The sequence below is a fragment of the Tyto alba genome, unplaced genomic scaffold (genome assembly GCF_018691265.1).
Source record: "Tyto alba isolate M040663 unplaced genomic scaffold, T.alba_DEE_v4.0 Super-Scaffold_1000006, whole genome shotgun sequence".
Classification (NCBI taxonomy): Eukaryota; Metazoa; Chordata; class Aves; order Strigiformes; family Tytonidae; genus Tyto; species Tyto alba.
This window is the reverse complement of record NW_024881272.1, coordinates 24,002,832-24,015,270: the sequence shown is the minus strand read 5'-3', so window position 1 is coordinate 24,015,270 and position 12,439 is coordinate 24,002,832. Positions and strand designations below refer to the sequence as shown.

The 12,439-nt window shown below is 53.1% G+C and overlaps 1 protein-coding gene across 2 annotated transcripts in view; it reads right to left on the bottom strand.

Annotated features, from left to right (window-relative positions):
* The window catches only part of DMAP1 (DNA methyltransferase 1 associated protein 1), a 31,929-nt gene extending 25,607 nt beyond the window's left edge, over window positions 1-6,322 (bottom strand). Inside the window, exons 1-4 of one of the 2 annotated variants that reach the window (XM_042803336.1) lie at window positions 6,229-6,322; window positions 5,701-5,859; window positions 2,828-2,919; window positions 2,012-2,207 (exon numbers count right to left, since the gene is read on the bottom strand). In XM_042803336.1, coding sequence (XP_042659270.1) covers window positions 2,012-2,207; window positions 2,828-2,919; window positions 5,701-5,802 — 390 coding nt within the window. In that variant the 5' untranslated portion in view covers window positions 5,803-5,859; window positions 6,229-6,322. Of the gene's footprint in view, window positions 1-2,011; window positions 2,208-2,827; window positions 2,920-5,700; window positions 5,860-6,224 lie in introns of both variants that reach the window. The other variant, XM_042803330.1, reaches the window with a different exon arrangement.
* Window positions 6,323-12,439: the final 6,117 nt, after the last annotated feature.

The following is a 12,439-nucleotide window of genomic DNA, read 5'->3' as shown; positions in this document are numbered from 1 at the left end:
AGGACCATTTACCACGTCATGTAACACAAGATCTCAGAGACACCAAATGACACTCCATGGCAGCAGTTTAAAATGGAACAGAAGAAAGCACCCCTGTGCACCATACAAAATTAACCTGAAGAACTCATTACCACAGGATATTCACAAAGCAGCTTCTTCCCTCAACATACCTAGCAAGAATTTTTAAACACAAATTCCAAGTTAAGAAATCCTTAACCCAAAGACCACCAGAAGCTAGGAAAAAATGCTCTATTTGCCCCATTCTTATGCTCTTTCTCTAAGCCTTTACTAATTGTAGCCAGAAACAAAATATCAGCTAAGAGGGGCCTTTGCTCTGACACCAGTGAAACTGCTTTTATATTCATATGTCACACCCTGGATCAAGGCTCAGGGTACACTGTGAAACCTAAGCTTACATTTTGGATCTCACAATGAAAAAGACACATTTTGTTCGGAAACTGGAAGCACAGAGAAAAGGCAAAGCAACTGAGCAGTGATGAAGAAGTCAGGTGAAAGAGCTTGAGCGACCAATAGGACAGACTACACAGGAAAATGGGGTCACACCAAGGGGAGCGAGAGATTCAGGCAGAGGTATCAACTATGTGAAAAGGAACCCATGGAAGAGTCTGGAAAAGTAAATAAAATTCCTCTGACATAGCAAACATCTGCAAAACTCCTCATCCATGCTCTCTACCCTCTCAACCACAGATCCACAGGGAACTTGCCCCTAATATTATGTAATTGTGCACGTGCAGATGGCAGAGGTCTGTACCACTAATCTAAAGGTTGCAGCCTTGCTGAAGGCTCTTCTGTCAGTCAATTCAAGGTACATGATAAAGTTAAGGAAACGAGAATCGTATAATTACAACACCCATGTGTGGCCCCCTCTGATAAACTCGGTTGAACTCAGCCAAAAACTGTTACAGCAGTAGAGTCAGAGAGATGATTACACTCCCAAAGTTTCAGTCAAGGCACCTACCCAGCTGTCTGAGTAAGCGAGTCATGCTTCAGACTTCCACCCTAGACATCAGAGAAGGGATACCACAGGAGGCTCTTACCAATGTCCCAGCAAGTGGAAAAGCATCAGTCAGAGCTTGAGCCTTCTAACATATAAGGTCAACCAACCACTTAACTCTGCAGGAAGCCAGGCTTTGTTAGAGCCTACCCTCTGTGAGTTACAAACTTAAAATGTTGTATACAGTTATACCCAAGCAGAGCTTTTGTGGAATCATGTTAGCACACTTTTTTTTCCCCTCTTCAGATTTGCATCATGAAGGGAGTTAAATTACATTATGGAGGCACCCTAACTCTGCTCCATCCTAACTCTGGAGGTCCTGACTTTGAAGTATAAATCTTGATGTAGTTTTCTTTGTGCATACACATGAAAGCCCCAGCCACTCAAAGCAGATACATCTGGGACAAAAGACAGCAGGAGACTACAACAACACATTGTGATAATTTAATATAAGATGCAAAGAACAGGGTACTGCATCACACTGATACCACAGGAGCAATTTCAGAGGGAATACAACGTAATTCAGCATCTGTGCTGGAATCTGGCCAAGAGGCTGCAAGCCAGCTTTTTGGCCACAAAGCTCAAGCGATTTTTTTCATACTGGGCAAAATAACAAGACTTATGACTTTAATATCTCACTCAGAATAAAGTATCTTTTATTACCCAGAGCCTGTAATCAGGGGGAGGATGTTGGTTAAGAACTGAATTAAATGGCAGAGTGTCTCCTTACCAAATCAATGACTGCACACCTGAAACACAGGGGGCTCTGGCAAGCCCTGACCACTTTCTGAACCCACTTAGCTTGAATGATTTGGAGACATCATAGTCTGTGGTCACATGGCTGCAGGCCATGCTGCAATCTAAAATGCAATTGCCACATCTTCAGCCTTCATTTGTTGAAAGAACCAACTTCCTGTCTGTACATTCAAGAAGCTTACTGAAGGGTATTTTCCAGCTGCTATTTATATGCTTTTGTTTGAAAGTGCTCCCACTTACTTTATTGAACCTGGCAAAAGGGTAGTCCTTCCCTTCCTCTGCTGCTCTCCTCCAGTGGTAGAACATCGCTCCATCTTTTCTCGCTGGGTTGGTGAAAGGCATCCACTTCCAAGGCCGGACTTTCTTGGACCCTAGTTTTGCTTTGACTGTTCGATAACCCTGAGTTGTATCACTTGGCAGCAGTGGAGGTGCATCCCTGCGGTGGAGAAAAGCACTGGCTGATGAAAAGCAAGAAGCAGCCCAGGACAAACCCAAAGAGATTTCAGACTCAGCATGGGATCTGCCACCACAACGTTTAGAGTGGGAAAACCCCAGTTTAAGATTTATTCCAGGTTTTGCACTTCCCAAACTACAATGCTTCCCGCATCAGACGACAAAATACACAGCCCGGATGGGTTTGAGCAGAACCATCTGGAGAGCAAACTATGCAAGAGACCTCTGAGGCAAGGGCACAATCCGTAACAAGCTAAATACAGGCTGCAGCAGAACTCTTTTTGCAGAAATAAACACAGGTGCTATTCCCAGTTGTGAATAAAAAAGAATTAGATACAGAAGGGCAAGCACACTGCCCTGTCTGCATCAGACTCTTGCACCTGTACCTAATTCATCTCCTACACAGAGCAAAGCCCTCAAATTTAGAAGAGAGAAGACAGATGCTGTTCACGACTGCCTAAGAGAGAAGAGCACAATCACGGGCCAAGCACAAAGGGGAATCAATCTGGGGAGTGAGACTGCCCATGGTTTCAGGAGGATGATGCCCTGATACCAAAAGCCCAGGCTACCCCACAACCTGGACAGATGACCATAGGCTCTTACTTTTTGTCAGAGTAGAGGAGTGCATAAACTTCTCGGTGCATTCCTTCTGGTCTCTTAAACGTCAGAGTCTCTGAAGATTTCTTGGATTTTTTCTGAAACAAAAGAATTACATTTTAGATGCAGAAGTAGCAATCCCTGAGGGAACATTAAACTACATAACCTGGCGCCCTGTGATGGTTTTCACTTTTATCTGGTTTCAGACACCTTGAATTTCTCCAGGAAAGTGTCTGCTCCTGGTGGGAGACACTGACAGACAAAACGTGCCCACTTTCAGTGATAGCACTCACCAGTATTCAGACACTTGCTGTTGCTGATAACACACACTTAAATTCCAAGTTGAACATCTGGCTGTAGTTTTCAGGGGCTGGTGCACTAAGACTTTTTTTACTAAGTAAGCACTGCCCTCACATGAAGGTATTAATGCATTTAATTAAGCGATTCTCTACCTTTTAGAGAAGATAGTAAGAAATGTCTTCCCAACCTCTCAGTTTTTGCCACTTTGTTCTACAGTAACTTCAGTTTTTACCGGTTGTGATCAAGCCCTTGCAGTAGCCCCACATCAAAATCACCAGTTGTCTAAACCACAACACCAGTATCACCTACAAAAGTAAACCCCAACTCCTGCCTCCACTCTCCCATTTATGCAGCAAAGAATTTTCTTTAACATAGTTTCTTCATACTAGGAATTCAGTATAGACAGCTCGAATCTGGCCCCTAAAACCTTGTCAGAACTGGTGGTTTCTAAGACACAGTCCACCTCATACCACATATACAAGTTTATAGAGCAATCAGCTTTGGATTCAGGTAGATACAGTAACAGGCACATTAGCAAGGTACACTGAAGTGGGCCAAGTTTACTGAGTAGTCCAGAGTATTTGGTCTAATTGTACCGTCTTTATAAGCACTAGCCATGTCACTACTTTTAAGTACTTGATTACCGTATCGCTACCAACTTTTAAATCAGAATATTTTGCAGTAATAAAATTAATACTGTATCATAAATTGTATTAAATCCATACAGTCACCTTTATCAAGCAAATTCAAAATCCCATTAAAAAAATAACAACCTATCGGCTTGAACTACAATTACTTTACATAAAACTTCATGACAGACATTCATTATATTAGCACCTTTTCACTCCTAATCAAACACCTTTCTCCTAGCGTGTCCATCACTTTGCCCAGGAGCAATGCAAAGCCAACCGCGACAGTGACACGCAGGTCACCACACACCCTGCTTGAACACAGGCTTCTGGAATTCCCCCAGAGTTCCCAGATTTATTAAAAGTTAATATCAGCAGGCCAGAGATCAGCTCAGCCAGCTCTTTTAGGAGTTGAGAACAAATTACTTGGTCCTGCTGATTTAAATGTTTTTATGCCTAGTAATTTTTATTTTAACATTCTCAGTCACTAATGGACTGGAAAGTACTTCACGGTTCTCTTGTGATTTAAAGACATCAATCTGTTTCTTTTCTAATTGAGAACAGATCTATTTCCTGAGTAAGTGCTGCACTGCTATTAGCAATTTTGCGCTCTCCATGCGATAATGGCTTATACCTTTGGCTTGATTTAGCTTCTGTACTTTGTAGAAATACAGAACATTTCACTCACAGCCGCAAGCGACCTCCTGCACTCCTCCTGAAACTTCTCACTGCACCTCCCCTTCCTCTCTCTTCCCATTACAGTAAATCTGAGGAGAAACCCATCTTATTCTCTGCTCCAAAAGAGAGACAGACAGACACCAGTACTCCTTCAGCTCTCTGCTAACTAACAGACAAATGCATCTAAATCAAATAACTCGCAACTCCGAGCACTCAGTGGCACAGCACCACAGGCTGAATCCAGCCAACCTCACTGGACACATTATTCACCAACACAGCTGATACCTGGTGATTTTAACATTTCAACCTCTAGATTACTGAAACTCATCAGTTTTCCATTACATCAATTATACTATGTGTCCTATCCCCAGCAAGGCAGTCACAAAACCACTGAGCTTCTCCTGAGACAAATATTTCAGTGGAGGCAAAGACAGGCAAGAAGCACTTTCAGAAATGGGGTGGTTGCATATGTTTGGGTTTGGTTTGTTTTTTAATTTTCCAGACAAATATACAGGCTTTACTTCAGATCAGACCATCTTTTCACCAGAACGCTCCTAGGGATTTCACCTCCCCCAGCTCATTTCCAAGCACCTCCGCATCTCAAAACTACTCATGAATTGACCTTCCCAATGCCTTGCAAAGCACGTGACAGCCAAGACCTTGCCCGAATTTAAAATACAGAAAGCAACAACATACCATAGCATATTACCACACAAAACACAGCACATGACGGCACACATCCTTAACAGAGCTTACTAACTTGCCCACATTCCCACAGGCAACACATCCCAGTTCCCCAGCCACACACCTTCCCCACACAGAGACTGCTTCCATGGTTTGAAGACATATACTGTTCAATCAAGTCAGACAACATTTTTTTTTCTTCTAAAATAGGCCTGTGTTATATTATTTCCATCTGCTTGAGGGCTAGATAGTAAACACACTTCACACTTACTCCACAAAATGGTAATTTTGGAAACAGCTGAAAATGTCCTGGGGGAGGCCCAGCTCACCAGGGCACCACTTGCACAGCTCCAGCTTAAATACTGCCCCAAATGCCTCAGCACCGTTAACTAAGAACACCAGGAACCCAGGAGTGGGGCCCTCCAGGCATTTCCAGATACTCCCAGGAAGCCTGAAAACAAACGGACTATAGTAGGAACATACTTTATTTCAATTTTTTTTTTCCAATATTCACCCCAGACACTACGCGCAAGGTCAGGCAGTGACTAGAAAACAAGCAGCAGCCCCTCGGGGCATCACAGTTTTCACCTTATCCGAGTTGATGATATCCTTTTTGTTGATGGTGCCCGTGTTCTCCGACTCTACGCCACCCAGCTCCAGGATGTCCCGCACGTCTGCGCCCGTCGCCATCTCTCCGCCTGCCCGCTGGGGCCTTCTCCGCCGCCGTCCTGTCCGTCCCCTCCAGCTCTGGGTTGGGGGGAAACCAGGGGGCCGGGGGTTAACGCGCACCTCCCGCGGGGGCTACCCCATACACGCACAAACACGCATATCTGCATGCCTATATATATATTATACACACCTATATCTATATACATACAGGCGCGCGCGTATATCTATATATACACACACACACACCCCTCACCCCTCAGCCGCCTTCCCATCCCCCCCCCCCTCCCAGGCCCAACAACGGGGCCTTGCACCCGGCCGCTCCCGGGGGCCACGCACGCCGAGCCCGTGTCCCGGAGCGTCGGGAAGCCCTCGGGAGAGCGGCAGGAGCGAGGCGCGGCCGTGGGGCCACGGCAGCCCCGAATCCCCGCCGCTCCCGCGCTCACCCACCGGCGCCGGCTCCGCAGCCACCGGGACGGTGCGACCAACACAACGACCCGGGCAGCGGCACTTCCGTTCCCGCCAAGGGGCGCCCGGAAGTGCACGGAGCCCTTTGGGGGACGCACCACGGGGGGGGGGGGGGGGGGGGCGGGGCGGTGGTATAAGGGGTGCGGCCCCGGGTCGCGCCCGGTTTGCGTGAGGTCGCGGGTTCGCGCCCCTCTCCCGGCAGGTCGCAGCCGCGCCGGGCTCGCCGTGTCCGCCTGCCCCGGAGCCTCGGCGGCAGCGCTCGGGGCCGGTGTGCGCCTTTCCCCGCTCCGGGCGGAGAGCCCGCTGCAGGCGGGACTCGCTCCCGGGCCAGGAGGCGGCAGCACCCGGCGGGTGTCTCCGAGCCCGTGGTCTGCGGGAGCGGGGGGCCGCAGGGATTTCCAGGGAGCTCGCGCCCCAGTCGCCCGAGGCGACGGGGCAGGGCTGCCCGTTCGCCGTGGGGCGCTGGGCTCTGCCTGGGCTGGGGGCGCCGCGCCCACGCCCCACCGCCCGCCCCGCACGGTGGCAGCGGGCAGCCCGGGCCAGCGGCCAGCCCTCCCGGCGGGCTCGGGGCTGCCCCGGTTCCCCGCAGAGCTCGTGAGGAGGTTCCCGGTCTCCTCGCTGGGTGCTGCAGCGCCCGCCTGCTCTCCCCGCCCGCGGCCGGCCGTGCCAAGTGGCTGCAAGCCAGGCGGGCGCTGCACCCTGTGGCTGCCTGTCCCGGTTTCGTTTTACAAAGCGTACGCTCCCCGTCTTCGTGCTTGGCAAGAAAACCCTCCTGAAGCGCTCCCAAGCTGCAGCGCTTACCCGAGGCCGCAGCCAGCTAGGAGTGAAAGTTTTATTAATAGGACTGTCCCGTTTCCTCTTCCTTGTGAGAGGGGGGAATGGGGAAGGAAACGGCAGTGTGGGGCCAGGAGGGACTTGGAGAAATCGCCTTCCTGCTGCATCAAGGCAGGAGCAAGGTTGACTGGCAGAGGTTTGTCCGAAGCAGAAGGTTTCAGCATGGGGCACAGAGATCCATAGGGATCAGCCAGCCACCTCCGATAGCCCAGGAGAAGGGGTGTCCCTGAAAAGATCACCTGTGCAGCAGCCCCGAGGTGACCTGCAGCCTCCTGTGCCAGGGTGACTCGGGCACTCCAGCCAGGCTGTGATGGAGTTGCCGCTGTTCCCATCCCCCTGGCAATCCCTTCCCATGGGGACTGGCACGTCGCCTCCACACAAGGGCCCAACCAGTACCAGTGTGCCCCAACGGGAACTAGTGACACCCACAGAGAGTCATCTCTTGTCCGCAGGAATTATTGAACTCCTTTTCTGCCCCCTCCCACGCTACCAGGGATGGCTTTTAGCATCTTGGCTCTTCCTCCCACAAGGACAGAGCTGATCCTGAGATTTTCCTGTCCTGCCCATTTGCTCACAGCTCTGCCACATCCACCTGAGACCTCCTCCCAGCAGCACATGTGGCCATTCCTTAACCATTTCTAGCACTTTCCTTGCTCCCTTGCTGTGGCTGGCCTGGAGGTGGGGTCTGTGCTCCCCCAGGGTGGGTCTGCAGAGGGAGACAGGGCTTTCCCAGTGCTGCCTTTGCAGTCTCAGCCCTGCTCTGCCAGCCTGGCAAGCCTGGCCCTGCTGCTCCAGCGAAACTTTGTAAGACCAGAGAAAGAGGCCCTCTCTTTTTGCCCCTCGCTGGCAGATCGTTCACAGTCTGTTCATGTTGTTAAATGGTACTTAGAGAAAACATGACCAGTCCCAAAATAAAATCCAGAGGCAGGTGGCCATTCATTGTCCTTGAGTTTTGATTATATCCCCCACTCTTAGGCCTGACCTGCCCAGCTTCCAGCAGGACTCAGCCCACGCTCCTCCGTCCCAGTGAAGGCTGACCAATTGCTCTTCAACAAAGTCCACAGCACGTGTTGAGCTCCTCCGCCCAGGGTAACAGCTTTTTAACCTCATAAAAGGTGGAAATTGTGGGCAGCTGGGCTGTGTTATTCACAGCCTGCCTCCCCGCCACCTCTGTGAGCATGGGTGTCGCTGTGGGGCTGTGTCCCACCTGGAGTTGTATGGACTTGCAATCAAAACACATTAGCTGGGTGCTTCTGCTAACCTGATCAGTAGTGGAGCAATTAGCACTGCCTTCAAAGGGACACAGAGATGTCGTTTTTTGGGCAGCAGCTGCTGCACCCCAGAGCTTGCACAGCCTTCAAAGAGCAAAGCGACGCAGCTGGACACCTTGGTCAGCCCACACATATCTGGTCTGTCCTTGAGAGTCCCACACGGGGACACGTGCCCAGATCTGTCACCTCCCCAGAGCACTGGGGTCCTGCCTAGCCAGGGCACAGGGAGAGCCCAAGGAATGCAGCAGCTCAGGGAAAGCCAGCAATGCCAGGGAGCCCAGTGTTCCTGCACGCCCGGGCTTTGGTTGGGGGACAGCAACAGCCAGCATCACTCTCCTGTCACTGCAACCCCATCACCCACCTCCTGCCATCCTGTGGGTACAGGCTACCAAGCCTGGGTGACCTCACTGCCACCCAGCAGCTCGGGGAAGGATGTCCCTCCACATTTAGCCCTGGCAGGAAAGCAGCGCTGCCCCCCTCCAGGCCAGCTGCCCACCCACCGCAGTGTCATGGGGAAAAAGATGTGCTTTGTGCCCTTTGCCCGTGCTCTGGCTGCCAGGCATGGCCAATGGTGGCCCCAGGCCAGAGGTGTGCGTGCCTCCACAGCCCAGGGCTCAAGGTGTGTGTGTCTCCCGGCCTGGCACCAGCGGAGGAGGACAAGTGCAAACACTGCGGCCAGTGGGGCGGGAGGAGGTTATCTGGGGCCCAGCAGTAGAAAAACTCTCGGTGTATGACTAAGGCACGATAGCACCAGGTGTGGGTCCAGTTAGGGCGAGTGCACCAGGGAGTTATCACTCCACCGTGGGTTCAGGTGCCTGAAGCCAAATGTTTCCTCAAGGTGCGGTGACAGCCACAGCCCCGTTATCACAGCGCCTGGGCCCACCCCGAGCAGTGGGGACACGGGGGCAGGCTGCTGGACCTTCCCCTCATGGCAGGGATGGGACACTTTCCACTGCCCCGCTGGGGAGGGCGACACCCTCCCTGGGAGCATCCTTCAGCAGGGACACCTTGGCCGTGGGGACCCAAGCTTGCCTTGTGTCGAGAAAAGGTCTTTGTCAGCCCATCCAAGCATACCCAAACCATCCCTCCCACCCCAGAGCCCCCAGGCTGTGTCCCACCTCCAGCACACTTGTTCCCTCTCCAGCTCCATGCTGTCCCAGTAGACTGCAGCAACTCCAGGATCAAGCCCTCCCAGAGCTGCAAGCCCCTTCTCCCCACAGCCCCGCAATCCTGGGCCAGCTCTGTGGGGCTTGTTAGATGCAGCACAGGGAACCCCCATGAGCTGGGTCATCCCCAGAGGACAGAAACCCACCCGATTTGCTCTTTTGCCCCTCCTCCAGCTACGACACCCCCAGGGCCCCGCTCCTGCTGGCAGGTGACTGCAGGGTGCCAGGCCACGCTGTGGCCATGACTCACCCCTCTGCTGGGAGGTGTTTCTCCATGCCTCACTCCTTCTCTTCCCTGCTTGCCTCCCCACTGCGCCAGCTGGGCTGCACCCCAAAACCTCAGGGTTGTGCCTTAAGGTTTTCAGGGGGTAGTCAGGGACCTCGGCATCACCCACCACCACAGCTCCCAGGGGCCATTTTGCCAGGAGGTAACCAAGGAGGGAAAGGAAGGCCAGGTTGGTGGAGGGAAGATACGGTCCAGAGCAGGGTCTGCGTGGCCCCCAATGTGGGCATGGTGGCGTGGGCATTGTGGCAGTGCCCTGCCAGCCAGCTTTCCCTCTGCACCGACCCCACAGCAGCCCAGCGTGTGATCCAGGACACCAGGAGCTGCCCCAGGCTGTACCAGCCACAGACCCAGGTGTTGTATGTGGGTAAATCAGCCCTTCAGGCACCAGCCTGGATTTTCCAGAGCATCCTCCTCCCCTCTCCAGCACAGCCATGGCACCGGACACAGTGCTAGTGCCACTTTTCCTGCAAAGCAGGGTCCCACTCGGTTGACTGGTGCATTTTGGGTCCCCATGTGCCTCTACAAGGCCAGGCCAAAGGGCTTTCCAGCTGACCGCAAGCGCACAGACCGCAGGCAGGGATTACACCCCAGCCCTGCCTTCCTCAGTGCTGCCGAGGGTTTCTTGCTGCCCTCATGGCTTTGCAGGGCAGGTTTTGCTGGGGACAGGACTGGGCTCCCTCCTCCAACTGAGAGTGTGTCTTGGCCCAGGCAATTGGAAGAGGGTGTTTTTTATTAACAACAAATTAACCATAATTGCCTTTTCCACTACAACCGCTCCTTGCCCAGGTGAGGTTCCCAGCCCTGCCGGTCCATGCGACCGCCATGCCCCATCGTGTGCCCAAAGGAGTGCCTTGCCCCAGGCCTGCGGGAGCAAACCTGGAGCAGCTCTGCCCAGAGAAGGAGCCAAAGCACCTTCCCCTGCTCTCGCCTCCATGTAAGGCAGCGGCAGCAGAGCCGGACCTCGCTCCCGCCCTGATGCAGCGATGATGAAAGGCGAGGAAGAACTGGTTTGTGCTCTGATCTCAGAGCTGAACCTCAAAACAGCCGCGGACCGTCACTCTGGCTCCCAGGATGCTTAGGGAGAACAGGACAGTAGAGCCAGCCTTTCCAGTGGGACGGGATGGTTGGAGAAATTCATCGTTCCCCTGGAAATAAAAATAATAATCATAATAAAAACACAAAGCCAGAGATTACTTATACGCACACAAACACGCAGGCACGCACTCTCTCCCCATCTGGCTTTGCCAGCCTGACTCATCGCTAATTCAAACAGCCCACACCTTTCCCTCTCCCTCCATGTGACATTTTGAACAAGTCTCTGAGGAAGCGGCAGAAGTTTTGCTCTGGCCACCCCACCAGCATTGGACCCTCACCCTCAGATACTGGGGGTCCCAGGAGCAAGTCGCCCCCAGGACCCTATCACAGGTCACTTGTGTCCCAGCACAGCCTCCCCCAGGCAGGCATCTCAGAAAGTGGGGCAAGCAGAGGGTGGAGGCAGCTGTGGAAAGGACAAGTGATTGAGTCTGGCGAATCTGTGACACCTGTGGATGCAGTCCCATGGTGCCATGCCCAGGACTTGCAGGCAGAACAAAACATCTCAAGCTGCTGTCACCCTGCCTGGAGACACCCACGCTTTTGTACCTGCTCAGGGCAGACCCCAAGGCTGGGTGTTGGCCCCAGGCCACTGAGCCCAACCCCAAAACACTAGCCACCCCTCAAGACAACATCAGCCCCGCTCTGTCATTCCCATCTCTTTTTCCAACTCAACTCTCCAAAGCTGCAAGCAGGAAATAAGAAAGGAGCGGGATCAGCCCAGCCTATGCTGGCAGCTGAGCTACATCCCATTTCCGTTTGCGGGGTGAGGAGCCCCAGGGCATCCCCCAGCCCTGGCTGGCTGCCGGAGGTCACTGCGGCGAGCACAGGAGGATAAAGCCACCACCAGCCTGGGCCAGGGCACCGCACAGCCCGTACAGCGCGCTCCCTGCACTGCCAGCATGGTGTCAGGTCTGGACAAGCCCCAGCCTTCAGAGGGATGCGTGCATCACGGGTAATCAGCCGTGGGAGGGAGGGAGGGATGGAGCCAGACCTGCTTGCTGAACTCGGGACCTGCCAGCACGGTTGTGCTGAGTCACCACCTATTAACGCAGGGAAACCTCAGCACCTGAACCCGGCCAAGCTGCTGGGCCACCCCTGGGAAGACAGCAGGGACAGCACACGGGACTGAGCGGCTGCCACCGACCTCCCAGTTGTGACCACAGGGCTGGTGCCACAGAGCTCCTGCTGCAGGGGACAGCGGGACAGGACCACACGGGAAGAAGATGGGACCAGCAAGGCTCCTGGTATGGTTTCGGCTGCCATTCCCCTCGGGGATGACTCACCGCAGGACCAGTCACGCCATCCCGGTGCCGCAATTGCCCCATCTGCAGATTAGGGAAACTGAGGCACAGGGAAGTGGGGTGACTCAAGAGCTGTTGCACAGGAGATGCTGCTCGGATGCCGAGGCTTGGGCGTTCCCCATCGATCCTCCGCAGCTAACTTAAGCAGAAATGAACATCGATGTAAATATTTACTGACAAGCAAGCCCAGCCTCACCCTCTCCTCTTAGAAGAAAGCTTTAAAGTAAACTCTCCTGGCTC